The 22,127-nt window shown below is 34.4% G+C and overlaps 3 protein-coding genes and 1 long non-coding RNA gene across 6 annotated transcripts in view; 2 read left to right on the top strand and 2 right to left on the bottom strand.

The window, feature by feature from the left end:
* The window catches only part of Gs2 (glutamine synthetase 2), a 29,816-nt gene extending 22,003 nt beyond the window's left edge, over positions 1-7,813 (bottom strand). Inside the window, exon 1 of one of the 2 annotated variants that reach the window (XM_077412383.1) lies at positions 7,660-7,813. The gene's annotated coding sequence lies outside the window, so the exon portion shown is untranslated. Of the gene's footprint in view, positions 1-1,231; positions 1,367-7,659 lie in introns of those variants that run through there. The other variant, XM_077412385.1, reaches the window with a different exon arrangement.
* On the top strand, positions 1,235-4,919 carry LOC143900742 (uncharacterized). The gene is made up of 2 exons (XR_013257864.1): positions 1,235-1,589; positions 4,442-4,919. It is a non-coding gene; the product is annotated as an uncharacterized LOC143900742 (long non-coding RNA).
* Positions 7,814-14,123: 6,310 nt separating the features above from the next.
* Positions 14,124-18,981, bottom strand: LOC143900720 (putative peptidyl-prolyl cis-trans isomerase dodo). Its single transcript, XM_077412354.1, has 3 exons — positions 18,802-18,981; positions 17,763-17,975; positions 14,124-17,307 (listed from the first exon to the last, which is right to left on the bottom strand). Exons 1-3 carry the CDS (start codon positions 18,854-18,856, stop codon positions 17,087-17,089), a joined length of 489 nt encoding a protein of 162 aa, XP_077268480.1. The 5' UTR covers positions 18,857-18,981; the 3' UTR covers positions 14,124-17,086.
* Positions 18,982-19,146: 165 nt separating this feature from the next.
* Rho-7 (rhomboid family intramembrane serine protease rho-7) lies at positions 19,147-22,109 on the top strand. Of its 2 annotated transcripts, none has more exons than XM_077412346.1 (8): positions 19,147-19,330; positions 20,061-20,241; positions 20,527-20,628; positions 20,694-20,859; positions 20,957-21,177; positions 21,369-21,470; positions 21,572-21,669; positions 21,900-22,109. In XM_077412346.1, the coding sequence occupies exons 1-8, from the start codon at positions 19,284-19,286 to the stop codon at positions 21,994-21,996; spliced, it is 1,014 nt and encodes a 337-aa protein (XP_077268472.1). In that variant the 5' UTR covers positions 19,147-19,283; the 3' UTR covers positions 21,997-22,109. The 2 variants fall into 2 exon arrangements, with proteins under 2 accessions (XP_077268472.1, XP_077268473.1); XM_077412347.1 differs by having other exon boundaries at positions 19,154-19,330; positions 20,054-20,241.
* Positions 22,110-22,127: the final 18 nt, after the last annotated feature.

Here is a 22,127-nt window from a genome sequence, read left to right as displayed (position 1 = left end):
ATAAGATATAAGATGACGTCTATAAATCAATCAATTATTTATGAAAGAAAAATGTGTCGTTTACTATGTTATAATCAAAATATACACTTCGCGCATGTTTGCCAAGTATATATGTAATTTACAAGAATAGTATGCCAATACAGCTGGAAAGCGCTTTTTCGCCGCAAGATGATGAATGCATCAATTCTTATATATAACCAAACATTTTTATAATTTCCACAAGTATTTATAAGATTTGTCACTGTCAACATATATTTTATTTGTTATATTATAATTTTTATAATTATTTTATTGTATTATAAATCTGCATTATAATTCTATTTTTTATATAAAAAATACTTAACTGATATGTTGATTCAAGATTCTATTGATTAAAATGTTTTTGTATATTCATAAATAAAATTGTGAACCGTAATATCGAACGGACAGATTATAAAACGTCTTCATTACATCTTGTGATAATTGCGAAATAAAAGCATAATATAACACTGACTATTTTTTTGTAAGCTCAATCGAACGCTAATGATAGAAGCTCAAACGTTTAGAGAATGCAATCATGTTGCCAAGTGTGATTTTTATTGATAGACATACTCTCTCTTTTTATAAGTCTAAGTCTTATACACTTGTGTAAGGTGGTACTAAGGACGTACCAATTCGGCTTCCAAGAATTCTATACGTTTATTCATTTTTAACATGCAATTTATTTTCCGCGAATTTCCCTTCTTGTAATCTTAAAAGATTTTACAATACCTACTTTAATTCATTGTCCAACTAGACTCTCAAAATGTTTGCATTCTTGTTTCCGCGGGAGCTAAGACTGGACCAAGGTCAAGTCTCTTATTATCAAATTATTCAAAGAATTATTCGCGAATATATAGTTTGCATAAAAATCCTTAACGATTTCAATGCGCAGCGCAAGATTATATCGATCATTTTATCAAGACTTTTATTCCTTTTTACGAAAAGAATAGATCTCAATGTTTTTATACGTTTAAAGCTTTATATAGAAATACGTTACTTGGACATCGTAAGTTTTTAATTTAACGCTTAATTAACTAAATCTATTACAGAATACACAGGCCGACCCTAATTTATTTGTACAGTACGACGAGTAAAAGAAAGGAAATTTTTTTTACACGAAAAAAAGTGTGCAACGTTTTTTTTGCGGAGGTGATAAAGTATTTAAAATTTGTAGTGCTGGAAAATTTGATAATAAATGAAAAGAAGATACCTCGCCGACTTTCCTTCTCACTGCTGACGAATGGGGTTCATCCGCGGGGGTGACACTTAGCACTGAGCAGAGATACGAGCGTACTGCCAGATGCAGTTGGCAGTGCAGGCCAGAGGACAACGTGTGTATGATGTCAATGACGACGATGCACGTAGATTACGTGGTCTACGAAAATAGTGTCACGTGTAAGCGACAACCGAGCACCGGATGCGTGGATGTACGCGGGCACGACGACGGCGTGCACGACGACGAAGAGGTGCGTCATCCACTGGACGAAGGGGCAAGAGAAGAACGCAGGCCTACCCTTCTTTATACATCCCCACCCCACGTTCGAGCACGCGTTCGCGGTATGCACCACGTAAGTGCATCGGGCTGCATCTTTTAGATACGCTATTCTTATTTTGTACGACTACAAGTCCGTCACGTGGAGAATATTAATAGTTATGTGATAAAAATGAGAAAGAGTTAAAATCTTGTAAGTTGTCTGAAACGGAATGCAGATTTCTGACGCGATGCACATTATCAACAAGCGCGTAAATTAATCCAGAAGGATTTCTACCCTTTTGAAGAATAATGTAATAAAAATCATCAAGATAATTTAATCAAACCGCGCTAAATTATATTCTGCAAACATTTGTGTATTTTGTATTTATAATTTTAATTGTTTAAGTATATTTTTTATTAAGTATCAGAAAAAAGGATAATTGTTTCTTTGGAGTAAAATTAATGAGCGCGGCTTGCAACGCGTATATATAGGAAGATATGAACGATGCCAGTTGATGACAAATCAACGCTCATACAGCACTCGCTAATTTACTAATGCAACGATCCAACACTAATCTCTGGCTAAACGCCCGCAACTTGTTTGCTCTTTGACAACACAGCGTTGAATTATTGGCCAATGGAATAGATGCAATGGAAAATTTATCATCCAAAACAAAAAAAATAGTAAGCAGTAATCGCTCTAAATTTTTGCTAGCGTAAAGCTTTTGATAGTATCTTGGCAGAAATGAATATTTTAAGTGAAATCTTAAGCTCACTTTAACAGATATACAATTCACGCCAGATTTTAAGATAGAATTCTATTTATAATTTTAGACGCTATATGTGTTTTGAATTTTGACGTATGTATGTATTTTAGTTGATATTTTACATGTGCTGTGTATTCTGATTCTTCAAATGTCTTTCGTATACAGGCATATAAAATTAATTACGTACAGAATTTGATCTTGAATCTTAAATAGACTTCAGTTAACAATTTGTACCCAAGAATCTCAGAAATATTATAAATTTGTAAACCATTTATATTATATGTCTTTGTCTTTTTCGATCTTAGGTTTTGGATTTTATAACTTCTCTCGATCATAGATCTGTGATATTGTAGGACTTTGCTATCATGTTGAAATTAAGAAATATTTATGATATTATAAAATTCCAATATTTATAATAAAATTGATTTTCTAAATCAATTGTAATTCCTCAAATTACAACTTCTTCACAAATTCTTAACGTTTTTGTTATCTTAAAATCTTGAACTTTAAGTTTGCGAGCTCTTTTGATTCTCCGGATCTTTGATCTGCTGATTCTTGGATTTACGGATTGGTGCTGCAGAATCCTAATCTCAATTCCCTCGGATTTCCGAGTGTACGATTGCACAAATTCATGAATTCGTCAGGTCCCGATAATTATACTGCAAGTTTCACATAGAAGTGAACGTAGAACTTTGCAAATTCTCGATATTACAATCTCGTGGATGTAGATCTTTGATATCGCGAATCTATCATCCGATAAATCGATTAAGATATTTATTCTCTAATACGAGGATTACGTTTTATCTTTAATCCGCACGGATGTTGTGTCCGAATTATACATTAATCTCGCATTAGACAAATATCTCTGGGCGGATAAGATCAGCGCGCGCCAATCGCGTGAGCGACGGCAACCCTTCCGTTCATTCGCATTTTGGGAATATGACGTTGCCGCGTCACGTGGCAGCCGATTATTATGTTTGTACATAAATTGCACGACAAACGTCCCGCACCGCACGCAGTGACACATAACATGAGTGGGAGTGACGACAATCGATTGTGCGACTGACGTTACATCGCCATGGTGACACGCGAAAACAAATGCCTGCGATCGCATAGACTCATAGACACGCTGACCACCACACAGTAAGCCGTACGAGTTCAGTGTGTCACGTACTTATACGACAGAAAAGGACCGAGAGCTCCATCCCTCGACCTGCACGAAGAAAGTGGCGAAAGTGCTCGCTAACGGCTAATTCGCAGGTATCGAAAAGCTCGAGGTCGCTCGTATGCGCCAATTTGGCACGCGTCCAGATTAAATTAGCCCAAATAACTCTCAATTTACGCCTATAAACTTTGCGTCAATTAAAATTACGATCAATGACAAAACGGTTTGCGATGCGACGAACGTATATCTTTTTTTCATGTCAAAGATTCTCAAAAAATTAAAGATTTTTTTAATCTGAGATCTCCTGAATCTTTCGTTGAATGTCAGAGGTTTACTAAAGATTATCCTATTTTAGCTGTCTATACAATCATTGTTGTTTAAATCTTTTTCTGTATAGGTACATTAGGTACGTAGAACTGAAATTTCGTGGATTTTAAATTCTTGGCTTTGGTTCTTAACCATTTAAATTATTACCCTACGAAATTATTAAAATTCCCGAGCTTGCTGACGTTCGGGGGTTGATCCTCATCGCGTTCTTGAAGTTCGCCTAATCTCGGACTTTCTTGAATTCAATCGTCCTCGAGACTACAAAAGGAGAAGTAGGGTGTGCACCATTTTCAAGAATGTCGTAAAAAAGTGGTTTATTCGGCAATAATAGCCTTTTATCGATAAATTTATGCCAATGTTTCGTGTAACGCTACTCGCACTGGGACACATCGGCGCGACCCTGCTCGTGTTACCTTGACCCAAACTCTACAGTTCAGTGTGTCACGTGCACGAAATGGATCGAAACCGAGTTCAGTATTCTCCTCTCCAGACGCGAGAGCTTTCTTCAACCCTCAACGGAAGTTTACATTTCTCAAACTCTTTCACGAATTAAAAATAACTTTTTTCTCTGTTCGAAATTTCTCTTATAATTTTCTTTCTTCGTGATAAATATTCAAATTATTTGTCGCAATTATATAATACATTCTTTTTAAATTATTTTTCATAATTTCATTTCTTCATTCACAGGAACAATGTAGTTGCAACTGTAGAACAACACATGGAATTCGTCATTCAACGAGATAAAATAAAAATTATGATTTGTCAATAAATATGTCATACATCATATTACAATCGCGCAATTATAACGAGACGAATTTATTGATTCCACTTTATAATTAATCTAATTACCGACCATATGTATACTTATTACGCTGTAATTAATTATTGGATTGTAATAAATATTGATTATTATTACCTTGTTTGCGTTATTTATGACTAATTATAATGACTAATATGAATCTTGAAAATTATATCATGTATACATAATAGCCAGGTATATTGTGAGTTTCCAGCAAAATAAGATACATATATGAGCAAATACACATCAATCGGGCTTGCTTATTTACGGAAGTGCAATAATTATTATCTCCGTAATTATTTTACACGGCAGAGACAAATAGAGTATCATATTTTCCATCTTATTTGGAAAAAAAAAACAACAGAACTCTGAACAACATATTTTTCACTGAAGCCAGTTAGATCGAAACCAATCAATTAGAATGGTAAGCATGACCGAACCTCGTCACGAGAAAACAGTAAACATACGTGAGTACAGTATACGCGGAAAAAACACCGTCTTACCGGGCAATAAGTAGGCGAAACAAGGAGAACAGATATTATTGCACGTACGCATTCATATGTTAATACATGATCTCCGTAACGTCTTGTCCATATTTTCTATGACATTAAATTTTTAAATTGTCTGCGCAAACAGCAGTCGACACGCGCATTGTCGTCCTATACATAATAACACATTAAGAAATTAACAAAGATGTTTTTGAAGAAAAAACAATTTATGCCGGATTTTTTTCGCGGTTTTTCAAATCCGTGTTCGCGTCGCGGGATGCTCTTGGTGTCACGCGACAATAAACGGTCACGGCGATATTTTCGTTATAGGATTGCTGCAAATGAAAATAAGTCAAGTCGTTCTAATTATTTACATATCTGGGCGCGGCACTCGCGGGGCAGGCACACTCGCGGATTAAACTTCGCGACAGTGTATCTGGCGCATAAAGCTTTCATGAGATTCGACATTTTTCTATTCTCGCGATGTGGGTCAGTGTCGGCGGCGCGGCCCGGCGGGTGGTTCATTTACTTACGGCACGTTACAAAAGATCGCCCTTGTATCGTGCACGAATGACAGGACAGCTTATCAGGGAAATTAGCGCGCGCATTGCGGCATTCTTATATCTAATACTTTATCTTTGTGGAAAAAAACGTATTATTTGCAAGTACAAAAGGTGCAATTTTAATACTAATTCCACTTTTGTTACGTTTCAAAAGGAATCTAGTGGCTCTGTATATGCATATATTTAACAGTTAAAAATTTAATATATTTAGCCACGGAAAGATGGGGTGTTTCGTGAGATATTTGGAAAATGATTTCAAGATTTATAATAAAGATGTCTTATTATATTTCTCGGGTTGTCTCGTCGCGTACATGATCAAGAAACTCAAAAATAGCTAAAATATTAGGTAAATATTAACTATTAACGAATAATTTATTCATTACCGTATCCAATTCTTAACGAGGAAACATATACACGACATACATACATTACGACACTTTATTAGTACGTGAAACGGAAAGAATAACGATCGATGTGAAAGAAACAGTTGGTCACACCAATTTACTATTATGAACAATACAGCATCTGCATGACATAAAACTGGCGCGCGTGCAAGTCTTAAACAAAAATTTGTAATTATCGTGGTTATTATTACGTTCGTCTATTCTTCTTATCCATTTTGCGCACATTTTTGTTCATATTTTAGCATAAGCTTCGCGAAAATTTTCTCAAAGGTACAAACATTTTATATTCAATGAATTTTATATATGAATATTATATAACAGCAAACTAAAACAGAATAATTTCTAAAATTTATTCCAACATAAAGGCAAAAAATTCTGATTTAAGATTTGACAGACCAGAGATGCGCGTTATTTACTTTCGTAACAGTTTATGATATTTCATAATTATGCTGTATTATTGGTAAAATAATCTTGGCGGTTATATAAGTATATTATATTATATATATATATATATATATATATATATATATATATATATATATATATACGCCAAGATCATTTTACCAATAATACAGCATAATTATGAAAATGTTGGAAAATGTACGGTGATTATCTTAATTGTACTCTATATTAGTCATAATGTTACTCAACGCATAGTCGCCATTTTTAATGGCTCTAAAACAATTTTATCGTTAAACAGCATTTCAATGCCACGTTTTTTTTTATAAACGTAATTGAGTCTATCATTTCATATAGCGTCAAGTAAATCGCTACTTTAAGAAAAAAAGTAAAAATATAGACCAAGCGCCAGTATGAAGAACTGTTATATTATGGCTGCGTTTTGATATTTACTGCCAGTACTAAAAAGCTAATATACGTGACATAAACTATAGATTTTTAGTACTGACAGTGAATATTGAAACGCAATTATATATATTGAAAAAATCTATTGTACAAAATTGTTTTAATATATTAATCAAAAATATTAAATGCTTGTGCACTGCAACATAATGTTGATAAAAAGAATATTTAGCTAAATAATAAGTATTGTTTGACATTTTATTTTAAAAATGTTTTTCAAAAAAAAGTAAAGTATACAAAATCAGAAAATTGCGCCAAACAGAAAGAAGGAGTATGATAAACGTTTTAATTGCAATAGATAGAAATATATAAGGTATCTTATATTTCAAATAATAGACAATCAATTAAAACGTTGTTGCAAAATGCAATAGAAATTTCGAGTAGAAAACGAGCATACAAAAGAATGTTATATTTGGCTTTTGTATTATACTCCAAATATAAAAACTTGTTTTTAGAAGCATGTTTTAATCTTTATTTCATCAATCTTTAACGTACCATTGTTGCTAAACCAATTATTACATCTAAAGATTTAACACAAAAATAACCAAATAAATAATTAAAAATTAAAATCTCTATTCAAAACCATATTTATTGGTAATTTTTAAAAATTTTGTAATATTTGTATTTTTAATTATAAAACGTTGCGTTTGCCACATTATGAACTTTTTTTTAGAAAATTATTAAATTATGTGCACTTACGAAGTTATATAAGATAGTCAGATAAAATTTTAACGAAATTGCGTCGGTAAAAACCGACCACCGGTTGCATCCTACCGAAGAGAGAACTGACCTTTAGTTGATCCACCGAGATGAAGGCTGCTTGCTCGAACACTTTGCTGAGGTGTTCTAGGACGTTACTACCGCGATCTGCGATACTAGCAGTGGTGGCTAGCTCGCGATACTTATGTAGGGAAGCTTTTCAGCGCAAGCGTCACTTTATACCTCCCGCTGGCCGGTTTCCACCTCTTCGTGATGGGCATGATTATCCCCACGATCGCGCGTCCATCGTAAATCGTTACATGTCGGAAATTCTTCTCGCGATGCTCGCGAATCATGCAAATTGGCCACGCGGGAATCGGGGGACCGAAGATCCTCGCAATCAGAACGAAACGAGATATTTGCGCGTAATTGGAGATCTATCTAGGTCAGTGTATCTTTGTGATATCGAGGATCCCCCTGATGCTCCCCCTCTTTGTGATGCACCGAAGATCAAAGATCAAACTAAAACATTCGTAAATTTTTTTTTTGCATTTAACAATCTAACGGTAAAAATTCTCAATATTAAGGTTTTTCGAATTCAAGCTGGTGCGGATTCAGAAATCTATAAATTTAAGATAGAACTTAGGATTTGCGGTATTACTTACGATTTTGAAGAAAATATACAATTTCAGGATTTAACGAAAGTAAAAATATATATTCAAGATTTTGTGAAACTAAAAACAGAGGAAGATATTTAGATGTAACACGCATTTTTGTTCATTTGTTTACTTTTTTCTTACAGTAGTTACAGTAACTTCCCAGGTAGCAGAGTGATGTCAAATGACGTATTAATTCCGCGTCTTAATGATGTTTCTAACGTCATTGAGACGTCTTTAAACGTCATCTTGCTACCTGGGTTTCTGCGTCTCTATTGCTTTAAACTGTGTAACAAAATAATTTATAACAACTTAAAATAATTTGATTATTAGAATAATGCCAGTAGAATTGCCCCAGTCATTGTCGATTTAAATTACTTTAATTGTTATTATTAAAATAATATTATACTTTAAAATAATTATTATTATTTCATAAGTTGTACAAGTATATGAATATGTAATGAAGGATCACGTGTAGTGAGATTAGTTAGGTACTATCTAATTCTTATTAATAAATTTTTTATTAACTAATTTTTCAAAAAATAGCAATTTTGCAAAACACATTGGTTATGTACAAACAAATTTAGTATAAAAATCTTTTAAATTTTTATGCTTTTTAAAAAATGTTAATATCAACAAAAATAATAAGAGAAAAGGATTATTTTGAAAAGTATGACCATTTCGATAAATCTAAATATTTGAATACAAAGTATATTAAAAAATCATAGAATTCTCTTTTAAAACATTTTGTGTACTTATGTAACAATAAATAGTTATATATAACATATATGATATAGAAATATGATTCTGCTAAATTTTGTTTAACTCTTTTGGACTCTGGTTACCTTATTTATAAAAAAATTACATATTTTTTATTTTTCAATATTCTACAGTTCTATATCAGTTTGCGTCAAGGATGCGTATCACTTTTGAATATAATTTTTTATAAGACGTTCAATAGAGTAAACTCAAGTGAGATGGCCATAGAAGAGAGATGGCCCACCCATGTTTTTTCAATTTTAGCTCGCCATCTAGTATCGATGGGCCATCTCTTCTCTAAGGACACTTCACCCGAATTTATCCTATACATGCAAAGTAAAAAATTATAAGCACCAGGATATTAGCGATCTAGAGCAAATAACACAATGACGTCATTTTAGAAGACGAATCTTAATGTATTATTATTCAGGATATATCTTTGCCTCACGCGAGTCAGCTGCAAAACACTTTCTTTAAGGACACTACTGATGAGATTTAATTCGTTAAATCACGCGAGCAAAAGATAAAGTAAACCCAACTTCGCGCGCGGTGATAGAGAAAATCAAGCACGTGTGTGTTTATTGAAAAAATATTTAAAAAATAAAATTCCAATAGTAAATATTAGATAATGTATGTGCGTCTAATAAAATTATACTTATCGAATCTAGCATTGATTACGTAAGTTGAAACGTTACGTTATGTTTCCTCCTGCAGTTACATAATGTTCGTATATGCGCTGTCCGTGATCAGTGATTGATATTGTTTGCAACGATATTTTCACATTCAATGATCCGTGCGTATTCCCGTGATTCCTGGCGTGAATCTTATCTTCTTCATAATGTATAATATGTGTGTGAGCGTATACATATATTTAATATAAAAATCAGTATATATATCAGTATATTATACAGTATATTTATACATGATATATATATCAATATATATCAGTATATTTATACATGTATCTCTGACCTTGTATTTTGCTGGCTGAAAGTGCTATGCATGCTAAAAATTGACGATTTTCCGCGCGGTGTCGCTTATTTATAATGCAAGGAATTATTCTCGCTTTGCGTCCAATTTGCTTACCACAAAATAAAATATCGCAGTTAACTTTGTAAAATTTCATTGTTTTATTTTGGATTATCGCATTTGTTGCGCGCGCTGCTGAAAGTCTTTTATTAATCCTTCATCAAATTTGAAAAAAAAGGAAAACAAAGTGAAATTAGTTTCATAAGCACGAAATAAAATTTTCCATTCGTAGTAATTTTATAAAGATACTGATCTCACTGATTCGTGATATATATTACGCGAGATGTCAACGCGAATCTGACCGCGAAAGCGCGGTATCGTACCGCAAAATATTATTTATTCCTCAAGGAGAAATGACACGTATCGATATTACAGCTATTCAGCCCGCTTAAGGAAAAATCCATCCACTTTAGGAAAAAAAAGCGCACTGGAGGAAAAACGCATTCTCGCGTGATATGAAAGCATTTCCTTTTCTCGTTCACCGAGAGTGATGTATTTTATTATACAATTACGTTCTATGCAAGCAAAAGAGAAACAATGGCAAGAATGATTCGAATCCTGAATAAATAAACGGGAAATTATCTTATAGTTTTACTTAAAAAAAACTTCAACCGGAAAAAATATCCAATAATTTCGGTACACTTAGCGCATAACGATATGAATTATAAAATATGATAAACGGACAGAGAGACAAAAAGAAAGAAAGAGAGAAATTAATTCATTTTGGATCCGACTCGTCTAGAATCATTTTCGTCGTTACGTGCTACAAGTTTTTATAGGTTCGAATGTCGTGACCAATTTACGGTAACCGATATGGCAGAGGGTCGGTCGCGGACGAAAAATTGAAGTTTGCGCAACCGCTGTTGATCGTTAATGATCTCGTCAGGGTCATGCGGAGATGCACGCACGCGAGTAATATACGAGCGCAGTTTCGTCGCACTCTCGTGCGCCGGAACGGACGTCGCATCGAAAAGTTACATCGTGCGCTAAATCGCCGGTCAAGCAATTTCCGTGTTCGACGCGCGCGTCGTGAATGCCTTCGTCTTCTCCCTTACGGAAAAATATTATAGAAAGACTAATGTGGTTGCGAAAAAGTAAGAGTAATTGCGAAATCGTAGTAAATATTACAGTAATTGCTATAATTTTGTGTACTTTTTTTCGCAAATTACAATAGCTATTTCGGTATTTCCATAAAGGTACCTATGTAGCAAATTGACATCAAATGTATTAATAACATCTTAATAACGTCTCTAATGTCAATAATCAAATGATATTCTTGCTGCCTGCATGGGAAGCCGCTCTAGAGAGAGACCTTTGCCTAGATACTTAATAGATAATTTAAAAATAAACCAAATAGAGACAGGAACAATTAGCATCAGCAATATACCAAACGACCGACATACCAGGTAGCACGTACACATTTCAGAAATGTTTTATAAGCGTTTTTCTGAAACGTTTTATAACCGATTTCTAAAAACGTTTCCCATGAGTAAAAATGTTCCATTCGAAAAAATAACGTTTCTTTCCGATAAAATAACGTTTTGAAAACTATTATAGAAACGTTTTGTTTTAATGATATAGACATTTTAGATAAAGACATTTAAAATTCTTATAATACTATTCACGTCTTTTGAACGTGTTTATGACGTCTTTGAGACATGCGTGAGAATGTTCTAGAAGCGTTATGCATATACCATCTATGACGTTTATTCTTTTTCGAAGAAATTCCTGAACTGGCGCACATTCGTGCAATAAGTTAAAGTGAAACAAAATATACTTGTCTCACTCTAACTTAATTGCATTACTGATGTGTGCACCAGTTCAGGAAGTTCTTTCAATGGCCACGTTCAGCGGAACGTTTATTTTGCAACTGTTGGAAGTTTTCTAACTAAGCTCAGATTTGTCCGATGACAAATAGATTAAGACCGCGGTAGGACAAAATTAATTTAAGTAAATAAGTGGATATATGGGCATGGATAAAATGATTTATTTTGTGCAATAATTACTGCAATATAAATTTAAATGTTTCAAAAAAGCTATTACATATATAGATAAAGCAAATTATAATTTTGAAAGGAAAATTTTAACAAATAGGTATTTTTGTTAACTGTAGAAACGTAAAAAATACGTTTCTTATAAATCATGGTTTTAAAACCATTTTTGTTGATGTTCTTTACGGTTATGAAACTATGTATACGTTCAAAAAACGTATATATGAAACTAATATGTGCTACCTGGAAAGCGACCGACATATAATTGCGCGATACCGCACATTCGTGTTTTCACTGTTAATTGTAGTGTCAAATTATACTGATTATACTGAATTTGAGTCATTTTTAACCATTTCCATAGGTCGTCACTGCTCCCACTCAATATATCGTTAATTTAACTAAAACAATATTCACTAAACCAAATAAAATAATACTGTTTTATGCTAATAATACAATAAATTTCGACACACATATGGTAATAATTAAAAATAATGAAATGTTATTTAACTCAAGGTATTGGTTTAAATTTCATCTTTTATTATAATATTTAATATTGTTCATCCCAGTGTTGCGGATGAAGTCTGAAACTTCTCTTCAAATAACGCTCCACACATGTCGGCGCACTCGTATTCGCGCGGAAGATGAAAAGGAAGACTGAGATAGCGAGATATAAGTATAATGAAACGTTTCCGTCGACGTTATACGTATATCACAGACTTCGGGGAATGAAATTGGAATTGTCGCGCAGTTTTGCTGGTCACCGGAGCCGAAAAAAATGCGGAATTGCGGAAATGTTTCAACTGCGACGGCCGGCGAGGTACGGAGCGTCGGTTATTTAAGGATGGGCCTCCAAATTAGACGACCCATCCTATCACGCGACCTGCGACCTGTCTCTCCATTTTGATAGATATACTTTTTTAAGGTCACACACGATATCGAATTAGCCGTTAATGGGCGCGCTGTACGCGCCGCGCGTTAATATCGCCCCACAGTCGGAGGAAATCCGCCATTCAGGGGCCCCTCAGCTGGGAACACCGCGCGAAATTTGCTCCAAATTATTATGTAATCGCGCGTATCAACACACCGCTCGAACAACCTGGGGACGCGATTGACGTAATGCGCGCGGCGATACACCGTGTTCGCAGTTCCATAATAGCATATATCAATCACCGTCGTTTGGCCCGTTTAAGTTTAAGGGATCACTATTTCAGAAGCTTACAAGCAAAAGCCGATTTTCTGTGCAATGAAAATCAATAGGATTAATTGTCGGTTATTTGTAAAAAATTTGCTGCAAGTTTATAAAAATCAAAAAACATTTCAAAGCTACGGGCTGCGTAACTCGCGAAAAATTTTAATAATAAAAAAAATCAATATATAATAATGAACGTAATAAATATATAATATAAACTCAATTAATTAAAATTTTTCTCCTTTTGATAAGTCGCGATTCGAATGTCATTTGTGCGTGGTCCCATCAATATTTTTGTATCGGAAAAGATTTCATGTTTCAATAAAAAATTTTGCAAAACGCATCAAATGTGTCAATAATTATCGAATAATAATAATATAATTGAATATATAATTAATATAAAAATAATAAATTGAAAAATAATCTTACGCTAAAGAAACAAATATTACAAATATTTGTAAACTCTGCTGACGCGATATGCAACGCTGCTTAATGCAACGTTATTGTTACATGCGTAGGTAGGTACAAATATATACGCAAAACTCAATATAAACCGATAGACAAACGGTTGAAAGGTGTTTCGTGCGATACTATACGTTAAATTATAATAACAATCTAATATTCTTATTGCCAATTAATTTTAATACGATTATATTCGTTTGAAAAATAAAAATTTCTCAAGAGGCGCACTGAATTGTTAAAACGCCAAAAATTCCATTGTCTCGACAGTTATGCAATATTTTTATCTTATTTTTTTTCCTTAAAAAAAACAACTCCTACTAGAGAAGAAATCATTTTAAAACTTTTCACAATAAACAATAAAGGTTTTTTTAAAATTAAAACAATTATAAAAACAATAAAAATTGTCTTGAAAGAATTAAAGATACAAAATGTATGTATTGGTATATATACATATGACATGACATTTCAATATTGTTAAACTGTATTTTATTCTTTTTAATAGAAGCAAAACCGATAAATACATAGCGATTGACTCGTAGGATTTTATTTGGCGACGGTTGTTTTATTGTTCAAATTATACTTCATATATTTACAATAAAATTAGAAAATATGTAATTAATAGTGATTAATAATTAACGATAATAATTATAATTATCTACAATATCGTGCCATGCTTGAATCGTTAAATATTTTAATTTAACATCAACGATAACATTTATTTCCCGCAAGAAAAATTTAATTTTATTTAATTTTTAAAAAGACAATGATTTGATTAAATGTAAGCATAATCGTGAGTCATCATAGTAGTCGCGCATGTTTGTCGGTCTGCAATAATATTGCGAGCGATTTTAATTCGAGTCTTTGATTTTTTTCGTGTGTACTCTTCAATAACGTTCCGCATTAACGCTAAGAGTCAAAATTATTTTAAATTTTCGCTAGCGAGCGTCAAAAGACTGCTCTTTCGTCAGATTCAAGTAATCGTATTTTCCTCTCGCACTGAATTGTACATTTTATAATCTCTTGCCGAACAGACGTGAAAAACAGGAGAAAAGGATGAAAGAAAACCTTTATATTATTGCGTGTAATTGCATTTCTATCTAAATGAGCCACTATGACATACATATATATAAATACGTCGGTCCTTTCAGAATTAATATTTCGTAATCAAATCTATCTGGAAATATTCCAGCAACTTTAACTGAGCACGAAAATCTTAGCTTAAATCTATGTTCCGAAAGCACAATGCAAATATTTTTGTGTAACCTGTATGTTATATACAATTCAATTAAACAGCATTATTATTATTATGCAGTATTATAATGCTTTAAAAATATTAGAAAAATCAAGGAAAAACCGATGAAACAGATTATTGAAATAAATCTAACTGTCGTACTAGCGTGTAAAATTACATGCAAACCTTAGAGTTACAATCAAATTCTTGCTGGAGTGCGAGTTTAACACATATACATTATTCCTCTGCTACATGTATATTTAATGTTCACTTAAATATAAATCACCTTGTGAAACCATAATGGCGAGTATCGTGAATTCACACGTCATATATTAATTCAATTACATTATGCAAGAAAGCTCTAAAACTGATTTCCTGAAATTGCACCGATTCATATCTTGTGCTAGTCTCATATATTTTACGTTACAAACGTAAATTACGTTCTTCCGTAACGTAATGACGTTACAAGTTACACGTAACAGGGTTACATATAAATTATCTATTTTAAAAATTAACTATCTCCAAAAGATCTACGTCTTTCAGAACGTGGAAACATATGTATAGACGAAACACCTCAAAATATTTCCTTAATTGATTATCCTCCTGTCCATAACTTATTTATTCGAAGGAGAGTAGGTATTTTTAATTCCACCATACTACATTAACGACAAAATAGACTTATGTTAATCTTAGATTGGAAGATAATGTTTTTCGGAAATATGTGATTTACATCGTTTCAATCAGCAGTATTTTTAGCCGCTCATGATTTCTCTTCCCCCAACATTATATATTGAAAACACATACATATTCCATTAGCGAGGCAAAGCAATGGAAATGCTTATTGAAATGTTCAAGTACGTATCATAATATAAATACGTAAAGTATCACATAGTGGTGAAAAATTAACAAAAAGCAAGAAATAAACGTATCACGTTTCATAGTTCACACATCTAATTTAAGGTAACCAACGAAATATTTTATCATAATATTAATATTATTTGTCAATGCATTTACGTAAAAACGAAATTTACTTTAGCTAATCATAATTTTTTGCCAATCATGGAATAAAATATTTTACAGATCAACTTTATTATACAGCAATGAATCTTTATCATTTGTGAATACAAATCAGTTAAATTTACAAAATACAATAAGAAGTTTCACTATTAAAGAGTTAGCCAATCAACATGCAATCAATATTACAATGTGACGATTACTAAAAATATTATACCGCATTGACATATTTTTTAATATTTTGCATGATTTCGATTTCGCTCTAATTACAATGATAAAAAATTAACGTAGTAATATCATCATATAGCTAGTATTTTAACTTCCATCAGGTCAGGGAAGACATTAATATTATATTAACACAATTATGCATTCTGTAGTAGGATAACGATATTTGTCAAGGAACATGTATTCAATTATTATTTTTTCTAATATTAAGGGAGGGTATAATATCGTCGCTTTTATATGATAACATTGTAACGTGCGTCTGTCTGCTAATGATGCCTTAATTTCTTTATGATTGTAACATCAATTTATTATCTTATTGCAAAGCGGAATTATATTGATAAAAAAACACAAAAAATAAAAAAACGCTCTCTCGAGTGATGCCTTTAGTTTGGAACAGTGACCGGTATTAGTAAGATCGCGTTAAAATGCCAAATAATAAGTATAGGGTGCGTTCCGTTTCACGCATGATGCGCATAATCCGTGAAACGCACACATAGTTGGATACTCAAAACTAAAACAAGGAAAGAAATCATTCAAATAAAATGTGCAATCTGTAAAAGAAAAATATCAAAAGAAATTTGTCACGCATGCATAATGTGACTGAATTAAACGGGCGTCCAAATTATGAAAAGTTAAGTAAAGCATTTAATATATCTTCTGAAAATGGATGAAACCTAGGCGAGTGCTAAACGTATGGTAAAAGAGGCCAAGTTTGCCAAAAGATGGTCAAGTATGACACGCCTAAAGAAATGCTTTTTGAAACTGTGATTTCAAATAAACACAAAGTTCAAATGTTGATTTTTAAATAAATATACCACAATAGCCAATATATAGAATGTTGGGAGAATACCATTGGCATAATTTTATAAACGGTAAGATTAAAAGACAGAGAGAGAGAGAGGGAAAGAGAGAGAAAGCGATTTCTCGCAAAGTATCGGCAATTCGTTTCAGGCTGAGCTGGCTTATGCAGTCCGTTGAATGATGTGAATTCCGCTATCTGTGTGCACAGGTGACGACAGCTCGCCAACCTTCAGCGTGAATGCCGCCTGCTCGAAGGGCTTCTGCATCGCGCCCCGACTGAAAGGTCCGAGGTCGCCGCCGCGTCTCGCTGAACTGCAATCGCTGTACTTGGACGCGAGTTCAGCGAACGTCGCTTTGCCAGACGCGATTTGTTCTCTATAAGCTGTTAACAAAATATTTTTTATGGTAATCAAAGCAACGATGAAAGGTGCCGAATAGCCCAGTGCTAGAACAGTTGCCTACCAAGTACAATTCCCACTGCTCTGCATTGATATTAAAAATTTAGGAACAACATTTTACTTCGATAGGGAGAGTACAAAACATGAATTTAATTTCAAGGAGATAAACACAATTCGCGATGCATTGTTTCTTAGAAAAAATCTCCAAACAGTTACGACAATAAATAAGTTTTAAAAACAAACTTCCTCTTCCACAATAAAAGTGGTTTACAATCTGTATAAAAAATTGCAATTGTAACGAAACCAGTTTAGAAGCTTTGTCCTACCCTAGGACTGTGATGCAACAAAACAAATATAGCAACGGACAAAAATATTTTACATGAACGATGCAATAATGAATACTCGTCAATGGTGAAAAATTATAAAGCTGTAGGCTTACATTTGACCATTTCGAGAGCTTCTTCCTTTGACCTAGTAATATTCTCCTCTCGCCAGGAAGAAGGTCGTCGAGAGCCCGAATGTTTCACAAGTAGATGAGAGCATTGCACTTCTTCAGGTCCGTCCGCCTTGCCATTGCCAGATGGATCCGCAGGTTTATCTGGCCTATCCCACTGACTTTCCTTGGTATAAATATTTAAATAATAGTGTTGACCTACAACAATTTCATCCATTTGAGATGAAACACCTAAACATTGATATTAAGCACTTTTCTTTACCACTTTTGTGCTCTGTATTCATATAAGATAGAATTTTTGACACGCTCAATACTCTAAACTCGACAAATATCATGATTACGTTCAAGAAACTCGAGGACAAAACCGTATATACTTGCAATTTTCAAAGAAACAGACTCGGATCGGAAATAGAAATAAATTAGACTGAACTAGAACCATATATTTCAAATTGCAAGTCGATGCACAAATAATGAAAGCAGCCGCGTGCTGATTCTCGAAAAGTTTATGTGATTAATGAGACAATTAATTCAACATCCCCGCAAGCTTGTTCGCAGACTCGCGAAAAAGTTGCAAGTTCGCGACAAATCGATGTAAAGCGTCGGCAAAAAAATTAATTGATAACAAGCGGGATATTTTCCCAAGTTTCTTTCGGCGGAATCCCCCCCCCCCCCGCGGACGAGACGCGACCGACCATCTCCGGCAAGTTATACCCGGCGTTCGATCCCTCGCCGTCTAAAGAATTCCCATCGATCGCGATCGGAGCCCGGGGCACGCTCGCGTCGAGAACGGAGGAGGACCTCGGCGGGTGTATCGAGCGCGTCTCCCTCGACCGCGGCGAATTGATCGGCGTCGGCCGTCGGCGAAACGTCGGCGAAGTGCCATACGGCCCATATACGTCCTCGCGCCGCGCCGGCGAAAACGGGGGACGAGGGGATCGTCCGCGGCCCCCCCGCAGCTAAATTCGCGACTCGACGTGGCGACCGGATTTCGCGCGAGCGTGAAAATCCGTCGACTTCGACGTACCGGTCGATCTGCTGAGGCGTTTCTCCCATCCGGCTGGTAGCTCCTCGTCCGCCATTGTCGCCGTATAGTATTTTCGGACTGTTTTGCCGTACTGGAGTGCTCTCTTCCCCGACCCCGGCACTCTCTCACGTCAAACGCCGCACGCCCGCCATCGCGATGAACCGGATGAACGACCGAACGCCGGCGCGGCCTGCCCAGAGTGCCCAGGCCTACCAATCGCCATACTGGTAAGGTAACCGCCGGCGACCGGCGACTGGGGATTTTTTTGCGATAACGGAACGATATATCGCGAGTCGCGAGTAATCGAGGTATCGATGTATGGCGGCGGCGCGGAGGAGAGCAACGTCACTTCGTTCGGTTCATTCGGTTGTCGGACGTGTGGCATGAGAGGTTATCTGGATTCTGCGTTAACAAAATTTCGTTGATTTTCGCGTACATGGAATATTTATGCATTCCGCGAACGCACAGAAAATTCCGATAGCATGACGGTCAGGACGCTTTTACGTTTGGGCGACACGGCGAACAGATGGTGCGACGGATTTTCAGTTTCTAGTATTATGACTTCACTGTTTTTAATTTCTCGCTTCGTTTCGCGTATTTTTTTCTTGTTGTTTTTAAAAAGTAACATTTCTAAAGATCCTTTAGAAAAAAAGTTCCTTAAAGATCAAGGAAACTGAGATTTTTCCCACCTAAAGAATTATGATGAAACTTTCTGCAAGATTGACTAAAAGATTATCCCGGAAAGAAGCAACGTGTTATCTATTAATATAAAATTATCTCGTGATTTTGTTATATTTATTGATGTAGAACGATTCTTAATTAAGCACATTCACACTTCAGGAGATGAATTTAGAATGACATAAGGCTATGTTTTTTAATCAAATTTATGATAATTCTCTTTCTTCTACGGTAGATCGTATTAAATTTTTTTTCGACAAGCCATTAGATGTTTATAACTAATGATATCACTTTGTTACTTATGTATAAAATAAATGGTGAAATTGCCGAAGCTATTTTGATGGCTATCTCTATGTCGTGTAATATAAAGATTATAAATCAGTAAAATTTATTAGATTAGATCGCAACATCTTGTTTCCACTCCTTACAATGACATTTCCATTTTATTTCATGTCCCTTAAAGCAGAGATATTCCATTGAAAATTATATATTGTATAATTATATATCTAATAATATTTATTATACTTACTACAACTGAAATATATGCTATATAAAATTCAAGTGTATTTATGAGATTTTAGTGTCTTTACAACTGCGCAATACTACAGACCCAAAATGCAAGTACTACAGTACAGACAAATAAGAAATTTAAAGAGGTCGCAGATCACCTTCAAACCAGAGTCGCCTTTTCCTAATATTCATATCGAGACTGGAACTATACCTCCTATGAGGCTATGGAAACATCTTGGTTTCACCATTATGGTAAGTAAATAAAACTGCTAAACCTACTTCCAACTTTTTTTTTTACAGAATTAACAACAGATTTTGCAGCTGTGATAACAGACTGTATTGTTTCGTTTGTGTATAAAAAAATATTTAAAAAGTTAACAGTGACAAAGAAAGAACTTACTGCGTAAAATAGTTTATGATAACGAAAACAGAATTCAATGCGATGCTCGTAGATATCTTATTTCATCGTCGCGTACTTATTTCAGAAGTACATTCAAATGAGCGATTTATAAATATGTTGCATTTTTGTTTTACTAGTTTAGTGGAGCCTCCATAGTGGGTGCTGCAATTTGGGAGTACGAACGTATCAGAAGCCAGACGTACAGACTAATCCATCGTTACAGACAGTTTCGAGTTAACGTACGTATATCGTTTGGGAAAACGTTCAATAGATACTTAAATATATACAATAATGTATCGGTTAGCGAACAGGATGGAGGAGCGAAATGGAGACATGGTGGCGAAACTTGACCGAAGGACAGAAGATGTTTGTGCCTATATGTTTTATAAACGCGGTTGTATTCTTAGCTTGGCGAGTGCCGGCATTGCAGAAGACAATGGTGCGCTATTTTTGCGCTAACCCGGCTTCCAGTAAGTGATACCGTCGCTTTGAGCAACTGATGTAAAAGCTCGCGGCAGTTATTTTGCTTCTGAATTATCATGAACGTCAAGATAATTTTCATGTAAGGTGTGTCATGCTGGTCTATGGTACTCTCCACTTTTTCACATTACTCCATGTTCCATCTGGCTGCGAACATGTACGTGTTGCACAGCTTCAGCACTATAGCTGTGACAGCATTGGGAAAAGAGCAATTTTTGGCTCTGTATTTATCGAGCGGTGTGATTTCCAGCTTCGCTAGTCACGTGTATAAAACTATGTTTGGAGTGCCAGGCCTTTCTCTAGGAGCGGTAACTAAATTTATTTTGAAAAGTTGGAATAACAAATACTTCATATATTGTAGATATCTCGAAAATTTTCTCTGAAAATACACGATAGTTTCACTTTTTTTTCCCATGTCTATGCATTTTTTAAATTATATTTTTGGAAATGGATCTATCGTTATATAAGTTTCAACTTTTAACAGTTGGTTTTATTTCAGTCCGGAGCGATTATGGGTGTTCTCGGATTTCTTTGCACACAATATCCTGATTTACGACTCAGTGTCATTTTCCTTCCTATGGTCACATTTACCGCGGGTATGGTACGTATCGTCTCTTCTCCAAATTTTAATAATGAACGCAAACGTAAAAATTCTTCCGTGATATAATAGTGTTCATTTTATTTATTATATTTTTTACTTAGGCAATCAAAGGAATAATGACCTTGGACGTTGTCGGTTGCATCTTGAAATGGAAATATTTCGATCATGCTGCGCATTTGGGTGGCGCGTTATTTGGAATGTGAGTCCTATTACATATATATAATTCGAAATATAATTCTTGTGAAAAATTTACGCAATTATATCTTATTGTTAGTGAATTTGAAAAGTAAAAAATATCAACGTAAATACTATTTTATAGCAATGCCAGCTAATTTTTCTAGTAAATCAATTGCGCTATTCGTCAAGAGATATAAATCAAGAGATCAGTAGGTAGATATAAATTGCATGATTCTTTTCTGAAAATTGCAGATTCTGGCAAGCGTGGGGCAATGCTAATATTTGGCAAAAACGGGAGCCTCTGCTGACTCTCTGGCATGGGTTCCGAGAACCTCGAAGATCACAATGATATTTTATTAAATCACTTTGTACAAAAATTGTAAAGTTTTGATCATAGAGCGCAAGAACAGATTTGCTAAAAGCAAAAATTCAGATATGAATTATATATTTCTATTATTTATACTCCATTTTTATATACGA

This window comes from Temnothorax americanus, unplaced genomic scaffold, assembly GCF_048541705.1.
Source record: "Temnothorax americanus isolate GAGA-0224 unplaced genomic scaffold, ASM4854170v1 Scaffold30, whole genome shotgun sequence".
NCBI classification, from domain to species: domain Eukaryota; kingdom Metazoa; phylum Arthropoda; class Insecta; order Hymenoptera; family Formicidae; genus Temnothorax; species Temnothorax americanus.
This window is presented reverse-complemented; position numbering and strand designations above follow the sequence as displayed.

Coding starts and splice junctions, on each gene's coding strand:
- LOC143900720 (XM_077412354.1), bottom strand. CDS start 18,856: ATGGCGGACGAGGAGCTACCAGCCGGATGGGAGAAACGCCTCAGCAGA. Junction 17,976..18,801: donor ACGCCTCAGCAGATCGACCG/GTACGTCGAAGT, acceptor AAATTGTTGTAG/GTCAACACTATTATTTAAAT. Junction 17,308..17,762: donor AGCTCTCGAAATGGTCAAAT/GTAAGCCTACAG, acceptor TTTTGTTAACAG/CTTATAGAGAACAAATCGCG.
- Rho-7 (XM_077412346.1), top strand. CDS start 19,284: ATGACGGTCAGGACGCTTTTACGTTTGGGCGACACGGCGAACAGATG. Junction 20,242..20,526: donor ATCTTGGTTTCACCATTATG/GTAAGTAAATAA, acceptor TTGTTTTACTAG/TTTAGTGGAGCCTCCATAGT. Junction 21,178..21,368: donor CAGGCCTTTCTCTAGGAGCG/GTAACTAAATTT, acceptor GTTTTATTTCAG/TCCGGAGCGATTATGGGTGT.